The 22,527-nt window shown below is 41.6% G+C and overlaps 2 protein-coding genes across 5 annotated transcripts in view; both read left to right on the plus strand.

Annotated features, from left to right (window-relative positions):
- Positions 1 to 5,408, plus strand: part of ACTN2 (actinin alpha 2) — a 70,178-nt gene extending 64,770 nt beyond the window's left edge. The window contains exons 19-22 of one of the 4 annotated variants that reach the window (XM_054062557.1): positions 408 to 485; positions 1,619 to 1,684; positions 2,564 to 2,722; positions 4,076 to 5,408. In XM_054062557.1, coding sequence (XP_053918532.1) covers positions 408 to 485; positions 1,619 to 1,684; positions 2,564 to 2,722; positions 4,076 to 4,234 — 462 coding nt within the window. In that variant the 3' untranslated portion in view covers positions 4,235 to 5,408. Of the gene's footprint in view, positions 1 to 407; positions 486 to 1,438; positions 1,556 to 1,618; positions 1,685 to 2,563; positions 2,723 to 4,075 lie in introns of those variants that run through there. The other 3 variants (XM_054062553.1, XM_009562140.2, XM_054062556.1) reach the window with 3 other exon arrangements.
- A 14,119-nt stretch (positions 5,409 to 19,527) lies between these two features.
- The window catches only part of MTR (5-methyltetrahydrofolate-homocysteine methyltransferase), a 53,593-nt gene continuing 50,593 nt past the window's right edge, over positions 19,528 to 22,527 (plus strand). The window contains exon 1 of the mRNA XM_054062869.1: positions 19,528 to 19,612. The gene's annotated coding sequence lies outside the window, so the exon portion shown is untranslated. The remainder of the gene's footprint in view (positions 19,613 to 22,527) is intronic.

Raw genomic sequence — 22,527 nt, forward strand, 5'->3', positions numbered from 1 at the left:
AACTGCGAAAAATGTTTTGTCCAGGTTCAGCGATCCTTTTACTGCATCTCCCATACACTATATGACAGTAGAAAATGAAGGAAGCAAATAGCAGTTCAATAGAATTAAAACTGCCTTATCAGAAGAAATGTTAAAAAAGCAAGCATAGAGGAAGCACAGTTTTGACTCTGTAGTTGAAGTAAGGACCCTATTCCACTCAGAAAAAGCCTTAAGCATTAAACTGCAACGGTTGTACACTTTTTACTTGATTAATTGAAATGTTTTCACATTACATTTGATGAACTTCTGTAAAAACATGGTTATTAACAGAAGAGTGAAATGTTCTTTACTAACCAACTAACCAGATCTGTGATTTTTTTTTCTTTCCTTTCACCTTCCCAAATGCATGACCTGGGATGGGATGCTAGGATGAATCTGGCAATCTACATTCTGATGAATTTAAAGCCTGTCTCATCAGTCTAGGACAGGTTGGAAACGACCTGCAGGTAGACAAAATGATATTGTTCTGTTTTCAGATAGGCCAATATAATAATAGCTAAAGAGACTGTGGGGTAAAACTTCAATGTATTGGTCATAATGCCTTGAAAAAAATCCTGCCTCTGGGAAGACAGTTGGATTAGGTGGACTGCCAGCATCCCTTGAGCCATACTTTTAATGCATTTTCAAAGATTTTTCAGGTTGTCTCTTTTACTTGGTACAAGATGGTTTTTTTGGATTCTACTAGGTAACTATGAGGATCTTCTATGCTTGCACTCAGACTTTACACAAGCTCTGTGTTGCTCTCTCCTGTTTTCCAATGACACAATTATCTTCAAACTGCTACAATATATCACAACACAGAGGAACAGGTTATTTACCCTGTTACTCTCATGACATTTAATGTTGATTCAGCTCTGAGCCAGGAATGCCACAGATACGTTATTACCTAGAAAACCAGCAACCTCCTTTTATATAAGGTCTTCAACTGACCTCCTTCCAAGTCTTGTAGGTCTCCTCCCTTAAGCCAGTACACCCAGCTTTCTGCTGTAGTCTGGGTCTTGACAGTCTGCAGTCAGAAGGAAAATCCCTATACTTATTTCCCTGTACTTATTTCCTTGTACTTATTTTCAGCAGTCAGCTCTCATAGCATACCTACCTTAGCCTTGGAGCGGAGCATTTGAAATAGTCAGCAATATGCTATTTTCAGACTGTTTTAAACTATACTTTTAGTCACTACAGCATCCCATGCAGAACCTTTCAAAGACATTTGATATTGGGGTGAGAGCCTGAGCATCCCCTGAATTTGACTAGTTTAGTAACAAACTTTTCTCCTTCTCTTTGTCTTCTCTGGTTGTGTTCTCTGTATTCTTTTCTCATTCACTTCCCTTATCTTTCCCCGTCCTTTCCTGATTTTACTTTTTGTGGTGAAAATGTCTGTTTCCTGTGTGTAATATGTTAGTTACTTCTTCCTCCTTTAAAACTGATGCTGATTCTGGGGACCTGCTTGGGCAATAACAATGAATACTATTCATGCACCGGATCCGATATGCCAATGGTCTAAACTCGTCATCTCTCTGGAAATTACCTTGGATTCTTCAAACCTTCCCTTCTATATTCCTTACGTTGTTTTGGTCAATAGAGGAAGAATGGATTGATGGACCACGATGATTTCAGAGCTTGCTTAATTTCAATGGGTTATGATTTGGTACGAATCTTAAGAAACAGTGGCAACTGATTCTGCTTACAGCTTCTAATATTAACCACAGCAACTAAAGCTTATTTAAATCAAGACAACATTACTAATTTAATTTACACTAGTTTCTTTGCTTTTTCTCTATTTTTAAATGTTTATTAAGCAAGGTAAAAGTGAAACTAGACACTTGAAAACCATATTCTATGGTCTGCTGCACTATTGTTTGAGTTAAGGAAAGTGTAAAAGTTGAAACTAACAGTTATTGAATGAATTTATTTTTCTCCCGTTTTAACTATCATATAGTTTGATGCTATTTAATTCTCATAAACTACTTTTGGGGGTTGCATATGCTTTCTTTCGCTTATTCTAAAAAATTCCCCCCAAATTCACCCTTTTTAGTGGAAAACAGGATTAACCTTAGTTAACTGTCCTATATTTGGCATGAAATTTTCAGAATTGTTTCCCTTACTTCTTTGTTTAGTGTGCCTGCAAGTACACTGCTTCTTGGGCTGTTGTTTCAGCACCCTGTATGGTACCTAAATTACAGTGATTTTAGGATGGGGTGGAAGATGAATTGTTAAGTTAAACCAAGTTAAACAGGCAATGAGGGAGGGTGGGAGTTGGAAGAAGTTTTAGAAAGTTAATTGAAAGGCACATAATATGTACATAGGACAAAAAATACATTTTTCAAAAGTGCTGAGTCCTTCTTAGAAAAGAGGAGTGGCCATTTAAGATCCCAGTTGTCATTGACTCTGACATTTATGTTCCTAAGTCAGGAAGATGCTTTAAATATTTTGTAACCACTGGTCCCTAGTGGTTCATGAGAGAAATGGGCTGGTGGTGATAGATATTACAGTGACCATACTTTGGGTTTTTTTTATTCTGTGAAAGGGTGAAGCTGAATTTGCCCGTATCATGTCTCTGGTTGATCCCAACGGGCAAGGAACCGTCACTTTCCAATCCTTCATTGACTTCATGACCAGAGAAACAGCAGACACAGACACAGCTGAGCAAGTGATAGCTTCCTTCAGAATCCTGGCTTCAGATAAGGTCAGTCATTGTGCTGCTCTTATGTAAGCTCTCCTGTTTAGCCTTTCTTTGCTGAAAGTCTTATACAAGCCTTTTAGCAATAGTGAAGCTTTGTTTTCAGTTTGTAAAACTTCAGAAAAAGAAGTTGCCTTTTCTTCTGTTCTGGAACCAGGACTTTTAGCTGAAATGAGTGCAGAATTCAAGGCTTGATCTGTATACCCTCATATCACAAAGAGACAACATAAAATTAGACATCTTAGACAAGACTTGGACAGTTTGTTTGTATAATGGATACATCGCACATCAGTTTATTTCCACACAACAGCCTTGATTAGACAGAAACTAATTCTGCTTTCCATGCTGTTGTCTGGATGTTTCAATTAAGAGTTTGGCCCTCTGGAACATACCCTGGGTAAGCTGCACAAGGCTACACCTAAATGTAAGCCAGGTTGTGACCTGACAGCTCATTCAAAAGGGTGATGCAATATGGTGTAGCCCATTCCTAGGAGGAGCTGGAGGAGGAGGCCCCCTCTAGTTGCTGGGTATGTTGAGAAAGCTCCTGAATTTGCCACACTTTCCTCCTCACAGCCAGATCCACTGGCGAGTGAGTGGTATATGAAGATAAATGGGGGGGATAACGGTAGCACAAGAGTTTCTGGAGGAGTCAAGGCCATAAACGATGCTGCCAGGAAGCCAATCCTGTTCTGTGGAGAAAGGAGAGATCGCAGAAGTACAGGTCTATTTGCCCAGGCTTGCTCTATTCGTTTTCTCATTCTGGCTGTTTGTATTGATTTTGTGATCTCAGTTACTGTGGAACACATTTTAAATTCCAGACATGTTCTCGGTAGGAATTCATGTGGAAAATGAAAGCCAAGGTCTCAGGAAAAAATGGTTCTCGTTACATTGCTACTTTAAATAACATCAAGCCTGTTAACAGAAGGTATCCCTCATATCGTAAGTGCAAACCATTAAGAGCAATAATACATCTTTCATCAAAAATATATTACCTTGAAACCTACAGGATCTAACTGAAAATGCATTTGTCCTGCCAGTGTGGAAGGGGCAGTGGTGCACTTTAGAGATACTGATTGCCTATCCATGGATGAGCTGTTTTAGTATCAGTCTACATATGGCTGCACAGTGCTCAGTAGCCCACACACAGAGGCACATATCCTAGACTGGTTTTGACATAATCAATTTTTGGTAGGATTATCCTCTTCAACTCATCATTAGGGATGAATTTAATGAGGAAATATTTGGTCTCAGGAAAATAGGCAGGATATCCAAGTTTATTAGTCTCAGCTACAGAAGATAAATATATTTTGTGTTTTTGAAGAATGCATACTGAATTTGTCAATCCTTTCTCCCTCCCAGCCTTATATCCTGGCAGATGAGTTACGTCGAGAGCTGCCTCCTGAGCAGGCTCAGTACTGCATCAAGAGAATGCCTCCATACACTGGCCCAGGCTCTGTTCCTGGGGCTCTGGATTACACCTCTTTTTCGTCAGCACTGTATGGAGAGAGTGACCTCTGATTCTGTAATTGGCTGTATTCATGGTTGATACTAAAAACACCCACCTTATTGCCCAGATTGCTTCTCAAAAGTTTTGATGAGATGATTTAAAAATGAGTTTTACAAATACCATAGGTACCATCAGTGTAAAGTGCTAGTAACTAAAGTAACTAGTGTATATTAAAGTGTGTGGCACACTAGATTTCTGCATTGTTGGTTTTAGGTTGTCTGTCCTATGCAATGCTAGAAAATACATAAAACAACCCACAAGGTATTTACTTTGGAAATATCCATTCAGAAAATAGAGCGTAAAAGCTAAGAACATTGAAACTCACTAAATAGTTCTCCAATTTCACAATACTTCAATGCCATATGTGCTTCTTTCACGATGTTCATAAGACTATGTTAGAAGTCATGCTTTTTATTTTTTTTTGTAGAACAATATTATTTTCCTCTAATTTTCAGACTTCTGATTTTATATGCTTCTTCTGGTGGAATTTAATAAAATGCAGTTTTTTCAGGGAAGAACTATATCAACCAAGTGAATTACTTAATTAGGAAAATAATTCACAATGCTATGTTTTTCTCATATCACAAAGAGTTGTAATATAGCAGGGGAAAGCTGACAAGCTGATTAAATTGCAGGTTTAGAGTTCTGTAAGCAGTACTTTTCTTTTAAGCCTTTAACTTTTACAGCTGAGGGAATACAACTTTTATAATCAGAAATAATAAGAAAGCTAATTTCATGTGAGCTATTTTGTTTCGAAACCCTCATTTTTGTCTGTGTTGGACCGTCTTTGTTTCTCACTATAATAAAGCTAGTCCCTTGATGTAGTAGTGGGCAACGTTCACCTCTATCCTGCATAATGCAAAATCTCATCTGAACAAATGTAGTGAGGTTGTCTTGCAGCTTTAACTGTTCAGCGCTCAAATTAGAGTTTGTCTTTACTTCTACTGGATCGCAGGCAGTTTGTCTGTAATATGCTCCTGTGCACTAGTTGTTGTACTGTTTTTTTTCCATCTTGAGAAATGATAGAGAAGTAAAAGCAGTAACTTTTTTACTTGAATCCTACTGACACTGAGGAAATGCAATGTAATCAAACAAAACCATTTACGAACAGTGAAGTGAGCTGTGCAGCCCAGTGCTATTAAAGCAATGATGTGCCTATTAAATAAAGTCTGCTTTTCAAAACCGTATGAGACTCTGTCATTAGCAATCACCTAGTGGTTCTCCCTAAGAATTGGAAATATTTCTGAACATTAAAGGAGGTTTCAGTCCGCTAAAAGTTCAAAAAGTATGTCATGGATTTTTATGCAGTCTGCATGAACAACAGTCGCTACATGCTGCAGGGACAGCTATAGCCTCACAAAGTGAGAGGGAGCTCGGAATGAGTGGGACAGTTTCCATTTAAGTCACCTGAGCACAGATGTCCATAGATTGTTAGATTCCTAGCTTAGATTGATGTCAATGAGACTTGGGCGCTAATGCTTTTGAAGATGTTGACCTTAACTTTTCTATATGTCTCTTTTTCCTCATGTGCAGATGTTAAGTATGTAATGATGCTTTCACTGGCCTTTTCTTTTAAATCTATGAGTGATTCAAATTCAATCCTAAAGCAGGCACCCTGCAGGTAAAGTAGATGAGGTGGGAGCAATTTTAAAACAGTCCCAGAGGAGATAGACAATGACCAAACACCTCTTCCTCCTTCACCTTGTGTACAAAGACAGGCAGAGGACTTGAAGAAACACTAGGGCTAGAATCACACCTCCCCCAGTGCATGTGCAGCCTTGCACGGAGCCAGAAGCTGCTACTGGCACTGCTGATACTGACACGGTGCAGTGCCATCTCATTTTGCAACGACAGTGGCTGTATCAATTATGTCGGGAAGCTCTGCCTTAAAGCAATAACATTATCAGCTGAACAACTGCTGGGCAGGCTGAATCCTATTAAAAAGTAAATCTGTATATCTGTCATTGTCACAATTTAATGCAACCAAAACCAAAACACTGATCTTCCAAACATGGCATAGAAGTGAAATCTCAGTTCTACAGACAGGATTATGCTAAGAATTGGCACAGAGACAGTTTATATCTGAAAATTCTATTGGATGTCATTCTTGTTTTCTCTCTGCTAATTTTTATATGATTATATTCTTCCTACTCTTAATAGTGTGGAAGAGATTTCTAACCACGAGGTTTAATGGAGAGATTTCCTTTTCCTCTAAGGCTCCATTTTTAGTAGGTGGCATTTGTATTTTCCCGTAGGATCACTCTGTTCTGACTGGGAATCAGTGTCTTCAGTCGTGTTTTTCTATCTATGCAATTCTGGCAGGAAAGTAGTTTTACTATTAAAAACACACAGTTGCTGACCCTAGGATACTGAATCACAAGGGCCAAGTCAAAGTTCAACAGGTGAAGGTACAGCATTATTTGATGATCATATGACTGGAAATTACAGAATAAATTAAAATTTAAAAAGTCAGTAAGGTTTTAAGTTGATTTAATTAATGTAATACAGATGTCTTTGGTGACTTTACACGGATACAACAATTCTTTGGAAAGCTTCCTACCAAGATATTCTTGCTTTTGTAGTAAGCATTTTTAGTCACTGATCTTCAGAAAGGTGGTGATGCATGAAAAAGTGTTGTCATCTCTGTGCTACCTTCGTAACTCCTTTCTTCGTATATAGAGTCCCTAGCACTTCTTTTCTTACCTACCAGACACAAAAAGCTTGGATCAGAGATGCCCATAGTGGCTTGTAGTTTCAGCAGAACATCCTGTTGATGAGTTTTGCCCACTTCTTGGAGGAGACCATGTTTTTTTATTCATGTAGTTCCTGGTGCATGTAGAGGTTATTCCAGACACAAGCGGTGTCAATGAAGGAGGAAAATAGTTCCTGTTAGCAGCTGGATTTGGATGGTTAGCAGTTTCTTTTTTTTTGATTTAAAAGGCTTGTGGTTGAGAGTAATTCTGCAAGGAAGTAATTTTTTTAATACTTGGTAGTAGATGAACAGGCCCTTAGGAGTGTGCCTCCAGCATTGGTAAAGGTGTCAGTATTTTTTGGTGTGCTTCTACAGTTCCAGTAATATTTAGATGAGGAAATAAGAAGTGACAGTTATTTGAGGAACATTCATCATTTACCTTTGCCAAATCTAAATTCTTGATCCTCATCTTCTTCAGTGGGACTATGCCTCTTGACATCATATGGAGCTCTAGACTTTTAAGAAAAGAATAACCCTACGGTCATTCGTGAAAAGAAATAAGGAACAAAGTCAGTGAAAGCCTGTTATAAACAAAGCAAGCAAGGAACAAGCTGTATGAAAATTACTTACAAATAAGGATTATCTCAGTCAAACAAGAAAGCATGCACTTAATTCCCATATCTTGAGCACAAAATAAAAATTATTAATCTGATTTTCTGCTCGTGTTACACTAGAAGACGGCATTAAATCAGAAGTAAATTTAGCACAGTGAAAGTTCGGCACAATATGACTTGCTTTGGAGTCCTGACTTGATTACAGGTGTCTTTGAATTACTGTACTGTGTCAGGATTTCTGTCTGAAAAATCTTCCCTACTTCTGGAGATGGAGCACTCGAGGAGGTGGTGCTGTTGTGGTGGGAACACTTCAGAACATTACACAAAATGTACCCCAAAGGCTCTTTCAGATTCAGGAAAACATCCCAACATCCCCTGAGATTTCAAAAATGCTCAAATATCAAATATGCAATACCTACTATAACTATGCAGTATGACCATTGCTAGTGTTGCTTGAACTTCACTGTTCACTAAGATTTTACTCTCTTAGTAAATATTAACAAAGTTTCAGAATAACTGAAATATTTGTTCATTCCCTTCATTTACCATGTCTCTCCCAAGTTTTCTGGTTAACAACCTTTGTGCTTATTTGCTTGTGTCAGTCTACCATCTGGTTATGTTCAGAGGCTGTTTTGTTTAAGGACCTGCTTCATCAGGGCAAAGCCTGCACTACAGTTAGCTGTTAGTACGTTCTGGTGAGATTCTAACTGATTCAGGCCAAGTATTTTTATATAGGAAAACTGACTCTTGCAAGCCGGATTTTATTCTATGTTATCATAGAATCATAGAATGGTTTGAGTTGGAAGGGATCTCAAACAGGATCTAGTTCCAACCCCCCTGCCATGGGCAGGGACAATTTCCACTAGACCAGGCTGCTCAAAGTCTCATCTAACCTGGCCTTGAACACCTCCAGGGAAGGGGCATCCTCAACTTCTCTGGGCACCCTGTTCTAGTGCCTCACCACTGTCACAGTAAAAAATTTCTTCCTAATATCTAATCTAAATCTCCTCCTTTTCAGCTTAAAACCATTCATCCTATTGTTGCACTGCCTGATAAACAGCCCCTCTCCAGCTTTCCAGTAGATCCCCTTTAGGTATGGGAAGACTGCTATAAGGTCTCCCTGAAACCTTCTCTTCTCTAGACTAAACAGCCCCAATTCTCTCAGCCTGTCCCCATAGCAGAGGTGCTCCAGCCCTCTGATCATCTTTGTGGCCCTGCTCTGGACTCATTCTAACAGGTCTGTGTCCTTCCTGTGCTGAGGACTCCAGAAGTGAATGTAGTACTACTCCAGGGAGGTCTCACAAGAGCAGAGGGGCAGAATCACCCCTCTTCGCCTGTCGTTTACACTTCTTTTGATGCAGCCCAGGTTACGGTTGGCTTTTGGGCTGCTAGCACACATTGCTGGCTCATGTTGAGCTTCTCATCCACCAGCACCCCAAAGTCCTTCTCTTCAAGGCAACTCTCAATCCATTCTCTGCCCGACCTATATTTGTGCTTGGGACTGCCCCAACCCAGGTACAGGGCCATGCACTTGGCCTTGTTGAACTTCATGAGATTAATATTAGTGATAATCAAATTAGTGTCATTTTCAAATCTGTGATTCCTTTCTAACTTTAAGCCAAAGTGTGGGCTGCCACCACAAAGACAAATCTATCTCCACTTTTTCCATGATCCCATTTATTTACAAATACAACAATTCCCTAGTCTGGTTACAATGCTGGCTGGGAATACATATCCGGGGTGCTAACAAGAGTAGACTCTCCCTTCCAACTGCAATATACATTTACATTACCTTAAAGTGATTGTGTAACTGTGGAACTACAGACCCAACGACAGACTTCGACTAGAAGACCATTATTATTCACAACAAAAGAATGCTTATGAGCAGACAAATAACACTGAGCCAGTGCTACAAATACCACTCCTTTCCTTTATGAAGTAAGAGTGCTACATTAAACAATCCCAGTGTTTTCTATATGTGAGCTTGACTAGGATTTCATATTTTAAGCTCCAAAGAAATTCCTCTGTGAATCTGCTAGGTTTTGAGAATTTTTGTTAGCATTGGTAATACTGCTTTGCACAAACTTGATTATCAGCATATTGCTTTAATTACTTGGAAATCAAATCTATTGGATGAATACCATGAGTGGATAAATGTCCTGAGACTATTTTAACACGCATCCATCCCTCCCTCCGTCCCATCCATCCCTCCCTTATCTACTTGCTGTTTCAATTTGCTTGTTTCAAACTGGCTAGTTTATTTAGCCTAAATTCTTGGACACTTTCTTCCCTTCAAGACACCTGTTAATGCTTTAAGTGAAAAATACCCTTGAGTGACATCCTCAGGAGGAGTAGTTATTATATGCTGTCTCCTGAGCTGGAGACTTCCAGCTGCATAATGGCTACTTGGGTGAGAAGCCCAAATATAGAAGAGTAGTAGTGGAAGAGCATAAGCACCATGTCCTTTCTCAGGCTTAGCTTGTCTGCTGTCTAGAGTGAAGGAAAAGAAATGTTTGCATAAGTTGTCAGCAAGTCTTGCCTTGATCTTGACTGAACTGTCAATTATAGGCACACCCAATTAATAGAATTTGAAATAAAACCCCAAACAAAATGGAGGAAAACACAGAATCAAACTTGCATCCTGGCTCTGATGGTTACCAATAGCAGACACGATGGGAAAGTATAAAAGTGAGGCAGCGTGTGGCCGTGTATGCCCAGAAAAGTCTTTCAGCTGCCCGCAACTTTTGGGTCAGGAACTTATGGAACACTGCACACTAAAGCCAAATATTTGGTCTATTTTACCAGTACAGCAATATATTCTCTGAGAGCTCTTTTTGTATTCCTCTCAGTGGGACCTACCATTCCTATAAATTCTCCAGCAGGCTATTGGATATGCTTGAAAAAAAGGTCTGCTGTTTGTTCATTTATAACTTGCAAACCATTCCTCAAAGTCTTTTTGGTTTCCCTTATTATCTGTTTACAATTAACCTGCTTGAATTTATAATCCTATTTTCCTCACATGGACATGATGCCAGCTTTCTGAAGGATGATTGCAAAATGCAGGGAATCCAAGAGAGAGGAAATACTACCTCCTCAAAGATAAAAAACCAAACCAAAACAAAACCAAAAAATCCCAGTCACAGTTTTAACAAACTCTTTAGCAAACCCCATTATTTGAATGAAAATCAGACACACAGTAATGTTTGATGGATGCCCGGGTAAGCATGATGAATATATATTGCAGACATAATGCGGTCAGACACCACATCCCTGAGGTCCTATCTACTGACATTGCGATTAAACCAAAGACACAGAGTTTAACATTGTGCAGGATGTTCAAATAACAGTCTTGCTGTTATCTGTGTATCTTGTAAGGACAACACTCCATGACATTCCTAACTTGTAGCCTTGTTGTTTGCTGTGGAGGGGGTGACAAAGCCTGATTTGCCACAGCAAGCTAGTGAGCATCAGTACTATCCAGCAAACACTTCTGCCACTTGCAAATAACAACTGTCATTATCTGAAGTGCCTTGCAGAAGAAGGGGCTGAAATTGTAATATTTTGATATGTAAATAAAAATAGGCAAGCAATATTAAATGTTAGCCATTGTATTATATTTCATTTTTTCCCATTTTTCATTTGAATATACTTGCATATGCACATGTAAGAAGCTGAAATGATGCTTGTGGCAAAACTACAAATGTAAACTTTATATAAAAAAACGACAACACATTTTTTAACACTTTCCATTCTTCTCCTTAACAACCAATACCTTTTCATCAGCAAGCTAAAGTTAAAAAGACTGGCCCCAATAGCACTGCAAATTAAATATTTTGATTATCCTTGTGCAAACCCCTTCCAAAAAAATTAATAACTGGCTTTTTCATTTTATTTAAGCAAGAAAACCTGAAAACATTCAGTTATGACTGACCCCTGCTGACCACCCTAGCACTCGCCCACTTCTGGGAGCTTGGGCAGATTTTTCATAAGATTCATTTGTTTCTTCAAGCCAGACCAAAGATGGCCCAGTTGGCTTTATTTGCAGAGGACAACTGGAATAGCTATAGTGGAATAAACATTCTGCCAAAGTCCTTTTGGAATAGCTTCTTACATCAACACCCAGCTCAGAGTCATTACTCCTTTTTATAATGGTGGCATTTAACTGAATCATTACTCTGCAGACAGGATTATCTTTAGCAGTGGCCATTCATTTGTGTTTTCTGAGGAGGCATCTATCCTCCTGCAAGCTTTAATGTCTATTCTCAGATTATTTTCTTTTCTAACCCTGCCACTAGCCTCTTTCGGTGACTGCCTTTTCCCCACTTCTAACAGCTGTCTGTTAGAGCTTAAATGTTCCTGACTGGAGATGTTAACTTAAATCTAGTTTAATGATCTCAAGGCTTCCTTGAATTGGATTTTGAAGGGAGACACTTTATTTCTACTTGATCAGAATGAGTTTCACTAAGGCGATAAATAAAGTATTATTCCCTTTGTTTTTATTTAATATCTTTGCTTAACCCGCTACTCCTGGAGTACTTTCTAGATTAGGCTCTTCAACAAACAACAGACAGGATAGCATGCCTCTCCAGCCATCAGCTGTGTATGAAAAGATGCGTACCAAAGTGAAAATGAAGATACAAACCACAGATTATTCTACCAGTACTTTTTGGCACCAAAATCCATGTGTCTGCACTGAGTTTAGCTCTACAGAGTAAAGATAGGAGAGGAGAGTTAAGCCTGAACAACCTACCCCCAAAACTTGTACCTTCATACCCTCCTGGTAGCTTTGCCAGCTCCCTGTGTACCTGCCCTGCATGCATTTAGAAGTGCAAACAAGAGAGAAGAAATGTAGAGGGTAATACAGGGTATTTTTACAGGGAGACTGTGTTCACTCTCATATCTACTTTCTCTTGCAGCCTCTGATGGTACTCAGGATCTGAAGTCATTGACAGAGACTCTACGGGATAAGGGGCTGTACAGTGTACAACGACTGCTCATTATCTAAGGAACAGTTGGAAAACTCAGATGAGATGTAGTAATGCTAATAGAGACTTCTGAGGACTTGTCAGCAGACCTTAGACATTTTAGGCTTTACAAGTGTTAAGGCCCAAAAGTAAGTCTTTTACTTTGACAAGACAGAAAGAGACGTTCAAGAAACAAAAACAATTCAAAGGGAATTACTGTAGACTATGGGCTGCAGAAGAAAGTTTTCATTTCCATGTTGAAAACTAGCCAAAGATTAAGATCTGGTGTAAGCAATCACAGGGTGGAAATATTAGGCCTTCAGGTTGACAAAGCACACTCTGGACACATTTAGTTTAATGCCCTGGAGCAGTGTTCCCTGTCAGTGGTTCTTGTTCATGCTGTGGTTACTGCTTGCAGATGCAAGAGGCTGTTTCTTCTTCACAGTTGTTAATATGCAGGATTGCTTGTATGTGTAAGTTGGAGAAAGCCAACTAGGGCACTGGTCTTTCAAGGTATTTTGCACAGAAGATTCCCTCTGCCCTTGCTGAAATCTTAAAAGGCTTGATTTTCAAGGAAAGGCAGCTATATTAATGAGACTATCCACTCCCTGGAATCCCTGACAGCTGGGAGCACTGCTTGAAGCTCTCCAATGCCACTCACAACTCCTATGACCCGTGCATACCCCTTTTTCTCTGTTCCATTGTGCTTAATCTGCCCTACCAGGATGCAGATGGATGCCTTACTTGGCTATGTCTGTATTCCTCATGTTCACCTCTCCATGGGCCTCCTTATTAGACACATTATCACAGATCTCAAGCTGTGTTGAAGACAAACTGATGTGCTTGCCAGGTTGAGTGTGACCCCATTTATAGTGCAATGGCAGCAAAAGTATGCCCATAGCTCATGCCTTGATAGTCCCCCTCAACTTCTTGTGTTCATTCCTCCGAGCTAGTCTATGCACCAGTAAGACTCTAAGTACAACAGCACACCCCAATTGCCCTGAACAGCTACATATCACACCTCCACCCCTCCACCTTCCACCCATTTGCCATGGAGATGCATATAACTAAGGCACTCATCTTCACTCCTTACTTGAGCTATGTTGTATGTATACTATGCCCTGACTGGAGTATGAGACTTTTTGGCTCGGCCTCGGTGCTGGATTGTCTAGTGATCACTGGACTGTGAGCTGAACCTGGTAGCATCACTGGACCTGCTCTTCTTGTTTGGGTACTGCAGGAATGCGTTCTTGCCTGTAAGGTTATTGTTCTTGTCTGCCTTGCTGTCACTCTCATGCTTACTCTGTAACTAAGACCTTCCAGTTCTTCACAGAATGAGCCCAGCAGCCTCAACTGCATTTCTGAGGCACTGTCTGTTGAACGGAGAACTTCATAAATGGCTTGTTCTAGCCTCTCAGCTTGTGGATGTCTGGTAACACTGAAAAAAGCTCTGCTAGCAAGTAACAGACTAGGAGGTACCTTCAGAAACCTGTTTTCATAACCAGTCTGGACTGATCCAGGGCAGATATTCTCCTGCCCTAGGCAGAGACAGTGCAGCCTAGACTTCACCAGGCCATGAAGAAAGGAAGAAATATTCTTCACCAGAGAGAAAGAAGCCAATAATCTCATGCATATCCACAGCAAAAGGCATTCTAACTTTCTGAGCTGAATGTTGAGCAGGTTTTCCTCAGTGCACACATTTAGCTGCACATGACCTGATCTTTTTTTTCCCATTCCCCGTGTTCTCAGACGGCAGACAGCAAGCCTCCAGTGGTTTTTCCTCTCTGTTCTACAGATTTGATGTGGATGCCTGAAAGGGGCATAGTGAAGGCTTTAAAATTGCCACAAAGTTTCATAAATATATGAAGGCTGTAAGAAATTGAAAGCAGTTGACACAGTTTGCCTCTGCAGAAGTACAGATAAGCTGTAAGACTACACCCCCTATTGAACTCCCAGCCCTCTTCTTGCCTGTGTCTCAGCCCTCCTAGGCATTTATGCAGTTTTTGATCAACACAGATTCTCTAAAGACATGCAAAAGGTTATATTCAGTTTACATCAGTATGTTTGTTTTCATTGAGATGGTGACTTTAGGATTTTTTTTAAAGCATTGTAGTCCAAAATCTATTCTATGGTAAGTAGAATAAATCTGATGATATTCCTCTAAGAGGTACGCGTTTAATAGGCTATTCTGGCATTTGGAGCGTGCTTAGAATTGATCTTGAAACAATCAGCTTCCTTTTCTGATAATATTTTACTCCTGTAATAGAAATGTTAACATTATAATTGGATTTAAATAGAACAAATAATTTGTATTTGGATCACAACAATTAATTATTAAATGGAAATTGTAATTCTTAAGCACAGAGGAAATTCTGAAAATACAAACCAAGTAGAATAACTTAGTCATCAGAAATAGGGCAAGAGTCTAGATGTGGCAAAATAGCACAAGTGGTAAGTAACCTTACAGAACAGAGTGCCAAGAGCTGTGGTCTGAAATCAGATTAAGCCATTTTCTCTTTCAGATTTCTGCATGGTGCTGTGAATGCTCTACTTGGATATAATCCTCTGAAATATGACTGTTCTTTCATAACATGAATAATCACACTGTTCTTCTTTAAATAAAGATTACTTATGTGAATAGTCCATTGGGAACTGCATTCTCAGGAAAAAAGGTAGGTAATATGGGAATGAAAGGCACATTTTGTAATGAATGTTATGGAGTTACCTAAACACATACCCAAAAACTAAAAGAACTTGCTAAACCCCCGCGTTTGATCTCACATGTGCATTAGGGAAGTATCCCGCTTGGGTGTGCAGCTAGAGTAATGAGCTGGTGAATCAGATCCTCGGCACTGGAACAAAAAAGGCAAATATGAAGATGGCCTTGTTTGTTTCAAACACTACCTGGTTTTAAAAGATTTGTGAGAGCTTTAGTGGTGTCTGGGAGGAGCTGGAGAAAATGGTAATTTGAAAATACCTTCATGTATACTTGAAATACTAGAACCTGTTCTGATTTAAAGATTATTTTTCTAAATATATTGATTTGGATTTATAGTTCAATCCTGTTGCAATGAGGAAGATGTTAACATCACTGCAGCATCAGCTCTAGCCACCTTCAGAAACCAGGATTCTTAGCATGGTGATAGATGTTTGCATGAATGATACTTTGTCTGCAACAGATATTTAAAGAGGACTCATTGTCAACAGTGTTAAGGTCAGGTTTCTCAGATGTAGGGATGATGGCACCTTTGTGTTCTCCCTTACTCCATTGCTCCAGCAACTCTAACCTGCTCCTAGTGTTACTCTAAATGCATGAAAGGGAACAGTATTTTGACAGACTAATTTAGTATAATAAAATAAGATCAACACCATAAGACAAAAGAAAAGCATTTTTCAAGCTTAAGGACACGCTCACTGCAAATCCTTGAAGGCTTGCTGCAAACACACCATGTATCAGAGCTTCTCAAACAGGCAGCTACAAGAATCTTGGTAACTGCAGGTGTGTGGCAGCCTCAGGACAGGGACCTGCCCGGAGACTCAGCATTGGGCAGTACCGTACTGAAACTAAACCAAGAAAATGAACTTGAAATCTTCCAATACTTCCAATACAAATACTTCCAATACAAATCATATTAAGGCTGAGGCTCCATGTTACTGTTCCTTTGCTGGATGATCTGGTTTGACAATCACTACCCTTAACCACTCATTCCTCTTCCCTTCACCCTCTGAAGTGTATCTTGCCTTGGTTGTACTCATTCAGTTGTCCGTACCACTCCAGTTTCCCAAGCAGTTTAAACAGTCTGAGGCTGGGCAGCTGCTGCTTTCTCTTTGTATTGCTGCTCTTATGTCAGCTCTGGAGGCTGTTCAGCTGCAGACAAATCAGATCAGAAACCTGTTCTCACTGAAAATGGACTTTTAAGGAAGAATTGTGTTTGAGGGCTTGTACCTGCACAAGGAAAAGTGTGGAAATATGAGGACTGGGCAGGATGGAATTTGGGACTGACTTCTCAGAGCACCGCAGTCAAACTAGCTCAAACTGGTTGTGAAACTACAGAGTAAATGAGATATGTGAAATGATCCTTTTCAAAAGCACCTTCAAATATTCAGCCTTTTTTTTTTTCTTCCCACTGACCTACTTTGCAGTACAGTTACACAAACAACTGCATCAGCACACAGAAGGACTTGCGGAGCTGTGGTACAAAGATCTGTCACCACAAAGCAAATGTGGAGATGGTGAGCTTTTTAACCTGAATTGCTGCCAGACAAAATTTTCAGTGTTGCGTGGCATGACAATAAAGGCTGGGGCTTGTAGAAAGTCAAGCAAGGAAATACACACCCTAAAATCCCTTAATGAATGGTTCTTAAAGCACTGCCCATCTCTACAATATCTGCAAATTCTGTGTAAAAGTGATAAAATTAAGCAGTTTCTAGAAGTAACTGTAAAAATTACTAACAGAAAAATTGCTTAGCGTATTCCATTTCTGTTGGTAGGCTTTTGAAGTTTATGGGTTTACAAAGCATCGCACCTTACACTGGAATTTTGGGACAAGTTTTTGCAGGGGGAACTCAAGCTGACCACTGCAATGTTTTTCTGAGAGATGAGGTTCACTCTCCAGTGATGTCTCCTGCCATTCAAAATCGGAGCATGGCCTTGATACTTGTTGTAAAGATACGGGTACGTTTAGGTTGGATACTTGGACACAGAATTAAGGTCAAGTGCCAGTGTTTGTTTGGTTATGAGACATGCATCAATAGAGGAAAGAGAAGGAAAGAAAGAAAGAGGGACATAAAGATAGCTACCACTATGTCGCTGTGGCGTCTCATCAGTCTGATGCTCAGTCCTGTGGGAGAACGTGCTAAAATCCTCACCTTTGATTCACCCCTTTATACACTCAGGGTCATGCCTTGCTAATGAGCTCATTTCACTAACTCCAACCCTTATTTTCCCACCAAAAATGTGCACCTATTCAGGCATGTTCAGAGCTCCTGGTAGTTGCTTTGTCTGGTAGCTGTATCCATGATCAGGGCAGACCCTGCAAACCCATCCTGTTTGGTGCCACAATCCATGTGCAGTTGTCTGGGCGATGAGATCTTCTGGTTAGGTGTGATGCTGAGACAGATCAGTTCTTCCTGTGGTATACTACAGACCTTTACAGCTCAAGCTGGATTGCCTATATTTCTTCTAAAGCTGAATTAGACATATATATTATTTAAACCTAAAGCTACATTTTTTATATGTATTTGCATCACCATTGATCAAAGTGACAGATATCTATAAAATGATAAGAAAAAAGTTCCTGGGTTGCATTGGACTCAAAGGGTTTGTAAGCACCCATTTTTGTGTCTCAAAAGAAGATCCAAAAGCAAACATTTAGCCTCCAGGAATCATCTTCACTAATGGCTTTTAACTCATTATCAATCTCCTAAAAAATTTCCAGGGAAAATGCAGAAGCCATTACTAAGTATGGTACATGTAGCAGCACATACTCTTAGATAATAAAAGGCTTTACCATCTCCACACCGAGCTCAGACCTCAGTGCCTGAAGGAGGGCAGCGAACTCAGTTAATTCTGTTAACAGAGAACCAGTGGCCTCTGCTTCTTCACCTGCAGTATTTACTCTGCTTGTTTAAGTTATTGAACCATCTAAGGAAAACAGAAAAGGCTGGTCAATAATCTGTTTTACAGACTTGCTTTGTCTTTTTGTATTTTGAACACTGAACTAGTCTAAATAACAATGCTGTTCACGGTTATTACTGGCATTTGGATTACTAACACTGTAAACGAGTGCGGAGGTTATTCCCCTGAGCTACTCTGACTCTTGGCAAGCAAGCATTTGCTACACACCATGTCATGTTTGTGAGGCTGCTCTGCAGCTGTAGCAGGCAGGTATTTCTGTTAAAACATGAGTTCTCTGAAAACTGAAAGGACGCATCATCATGGGCTATGGAAAAGAAGTGAAACGCTGATGTGAAAATAACACACATTGTATTTTTTTTGTTTGGCTGTCAAGAACCTTGCCTTTGACTCCTTTAGTATAAACTTGTTTTCAGGTTTAGGTACCAGTAACACACACACTTACAACACTGACAAGTCTGTTTTCCAGTTTAAGTATTTCCATGTTTCCTCTCAATGCTGTTAGTCTTTAATCGCAGTACAAGTGTTGCTGGCATTTAAGAGACTTTACCAGCATCTTCCACAATGAGGGGGATATTTAATTTTGCTGAGACCTGTCTGGCGGCAGAAGCATTGCCCAATAACTACAGATGAGGGAGGTGACTCTGCCCCTCTGTTCCTCCCTTGTGAGACCCCATTTGGAATACTGTGTCCAGTTCTGGAATCCTCAACATAAGAAGGATATGTAATGGGTCCAGGGGAGGGCTACAAAGACGATCAGAGGGCTGGAGCACCTCCCATACGAGGACAGGCTGAGAGAGTTGGGCTTGTTCAGCCTGGAGACGGCTCTGAGGAGACCTTACAGTGACCTGCCACTACCTGAAGGGGCTGCAGGAAAGCTGGGGAGGGACTTTTTGTAAGGGTGATAGGACGAGGGGGGGAATGGTTATAAATTGGAGTGGGTAAGATTTAGATTAGACTTTAGGAAGAAATTCTTCACCATGACAGTGGTGGGGCACTGGCACAGGTTGCCCAGGGAAGCTGTGGCTGCCCCACCCCAGGAGGTGTGAAGGCCAGGCTGGATGGGGCCCTGGGCAGCCCGATCTAGTGTGCGGTGTCCCTGCCTGCGGCAGAGTGAGTGGAACTGGATGGGTTTTAAGGTCCCTTCCAACCTAATCCACTCTGTGATTCTGTGATCAGGACAGTCAGTAGATGACCAGGCTTTGATTTCCCTGTCCCGTCTGAAGTTTAAAAGCTGCCGTCCTCGGGTCGCAGGAGGAAAGCGAATCAGCTCCTGAGAGGGACTGAGGCGACCCCCGCGAGCTGTTCCCTACAGCAACACGAGCCGCCTCCCGCCCTGGGCCCTGGGCGGGGCTCGCGCGTCAGGAAGGAGGGAGGCGTGTATGTGTGTGCGCGCGCGCCCGTGAGGCGGCGGCAGCCCCTGCCCGTTCGCGCCTCGCGGCTTTGCGCGAGGGCCCCCATCCCGGCAGCGCGGCGCCCGCCCGGTAACGGTGCTCGTGGAAGGCGGGTGGGGTGGGGTGTGCGCGTGCGCACCGCGTGCGAGGCGGGGGGAGGTGCAGGCCGCCCCGGCAGCGCTGAGAGCCGGGGGGGGCGGGAGCCACGTGCGCTGCTTCGGCGGGGGGGGCGGGGCCTTTCCGCCCCAGGGCTGGAGGGGTCGCGGGGAGTCCCTGTCCCGGGGGCTGAGGGTGGGCGATCGGCTTCGAGAGTCTGAGTCTTGTGAGAGTTCTGTGAGGGTCTGTGTCTGAGTGTCTGTGGGTGTCTGAGAGTGTCTGCTTGCCTGCGTATGGGAAGTTCGTGTGCGTGTGTGTGTGATGCTTGTGGAGGTGTCTGTCTATGAGTCTGTCTGCGAGTCTGAGTCTGTCAGTTTGTGAGTGTGTGAGTCTTGGAGCGTTTGTGTGTCTGACTGTCTGCCTGCGTGTGGGAAGTGTCGGTGTGGTTGGGGGTGGGGGTGGGGTGTGCGTGGGGGTGTGTGTCACTTCTCTCTAGAGTTTAACTTCTGTGACAGGCGCAATTGGCCACCTGGTGTGGGCTTAAGCGGGTGGCGCCGACACGAGAGCGCTGTGATGGTGAAGAGAGCGCTCCAGGAACTCTGGTGTGCAACGGTCCCCTGGAGTAGGCTTGGCTGCACCTGGGAGAGGTGCAGAGGTTGCTGGGATGCCCACACTGCCCTATCTGACACACTTAAGCCGAATAATAAAACAGTTGCATGAATGGCTGCAGCTTGGGGATAGAAACCGAAAGTGCTCCAGGTGCTCTGGGGCACTGAGCCGTAGTGCCGTTTCATGATTTAAACAGAAGTTGTTGGATGGAAAGGACAAATAAAATGAGCTGCTAATTGCCATTGTCTGTATTCTAAAATGGACAGTTCCGTCAGAGGCCGCTGTCAGTGGCGCTGCTACCTGCAGACGTCCTTTCCAGTATTTCTGAAGGAATGTGTGCTGCTGAGCCTGTACTTCACCTTAGGTTTATGTTCCTCATCTTGTTAAACAGGCTTGCGGCCCTCCTTGCTGCAGATCTGTGTGCAGCGAAAGCTTCATAATCAGCTTTTGTGGTCTGAGGTTTTTCCAGGTTCTTTTGGCAAATATGATGTTGACCTGCCCCACCCCTGCTCTTTCTCCTGGGCCGTTTAGGGTCAAACCATAGCTAGTGACTGTCCTGCCCCTGGAGAGCTGAATGGGTCTGGCTGAAATGGGGAATGTGGGAGAGTGTTACAGCAGAAGCTTGAGAAGTGGTGGCAGTTGGAGAAAAGTTATGTTTAGATGGAAGTGAAAATTGTGTGCCAGGGATGTTTTTGAAGCTCCACTGAACAGGCAGAAAGCAATAGGTGGTGGTGTATACATCTGGCAGTAAGGCAAAGGACCTGCGTTTGGGAGCAGGCTGTCTGGAAGCCGAGTGAAGTACTCCTCTGTAGCCTTTCAGTGGCAGGGCATGCCACAAAGTGAGACCATGCTGTTCTGGAGGATGGTTTGTTACTCTGTTATTCCTGCCTATAATGAATATCTAATAACACATTGTGAACAGTTTAATGTTGGGAGATGGACATCTGTGGTTGTAACACAGGAAGCTTTCTGAGCCTGGGATTTGTGTGTGTAGGTGTAGGTGGTCGGCATAAACTAACAGGATGCCTCATTATTCTGAGACTTCAGTGACTTTTGTGGTTGTTGTTTGCCTTTCGAGCTAACTTTATAAATGCATCAGCCACACAAACATCTGTCTGTCTGTTCTGGAAGGTCTGAGTGGTTAAGACAAGTGCTAACACAGAAAATGTCAGCAAGGTACATATAGGTACCCAAGGTGAAGTAGTAAGATGTGATGCTTCTTTGGATAGGCAAGGTGACAAATAGCTTAGCAATAGGATGCTGCTACCTGCTGTTGCAGAGGACCTGTCTGCTACCTGTTGCTACAGTTCATGAAACTTCTAATGTTTCTAGAGGGCATCCAGTTGAAGAAGATTTAATTATTTAAATGACAAGTAATGCTAAGATTGTCATGAGCTGTCAGTGGTAGGTTGATAGCAGGAGCAGAATTTCTAGGTGCTAATGTCATAATTTCTGTGTGCTGCACAATTTTTTGAATGGTGGAGAAACTAGTTCTTGGAGCTGGTGTGGGGAAATGCTAATTTGCTGTATTAGGATCTGCTAATATAGAGTGGTCCCTATTGCCCTTTAGGAGAGGACCTGGCCAGCCTAGGAAGTAGGGGGTGTTGTAAATGCCTACAAGTTCTCTTTGTGGTTCTTCAGTTTGTGTGCTTCCATGTTAACGTGACAAAAAGACTATAATACTGTTACAGCTGGGTTGATCCTTTACTAAAAGCTTCGGAAGCAACTTGTAATTCTTTGTTCTTTTCCAAGTACTTGTATACCGGACTATTTTACACTAAGAATTACTTTTTAATAGAAGTGCATAAATAATAGCAAAGCCTTTTGAGAATCGTTGCAGGCATCAGAAAAATGTGTTTTTAAGCAAATTGCAAGCTTTGAAGTCCTTTTTCTTGTGGAAAATCTGTTTATCCCTTCAGTTCTGCATGTGTAGCCTGTATGTGGGTGGGGATGGGATAAGGACATGAAGGAACATCATCTTATCTTCTCCTCTGAGTTGTTTAGTTGCCACATTGTGGAAGCAGAAGGATACGATTGAACAAAGTTTATAATTAGTGGTAGATTGAGTGAAGGGGTGAACAGCTGTACCAAAGGGACACCTTGCATGCTATGCACACTTACTTGGGAACATCTACCAGGAGTAAAAGTTGTAGCTAATTTCATTGCTCCTTTCCAGACTAGTATTGTAATTCCCTTGTTCAGGTGATCTCAAGCCAAAGTATTTACCTTGTGGAAGTCGAGTAGGCTATTAGGATATTTTATTCTGCGTTCTGTATCCCTTTGGCTTTTAAGCCAGTGCT

This window comes from Cuculus canorus, chromosome 3, assembly GCF_017976375.1.
Source record: "Cuculus canorus isolate bCucCan1 chromosome 3, bCucCan1.pri, whole genome shotgun sequence".
In the NCBI taxonomy this organism is placed as follows: Eukaryota; Metazoa; Chordata; class Aves; order Cuculiformes; family Cuculidae; genus Cuculus; species Cuculus canorus.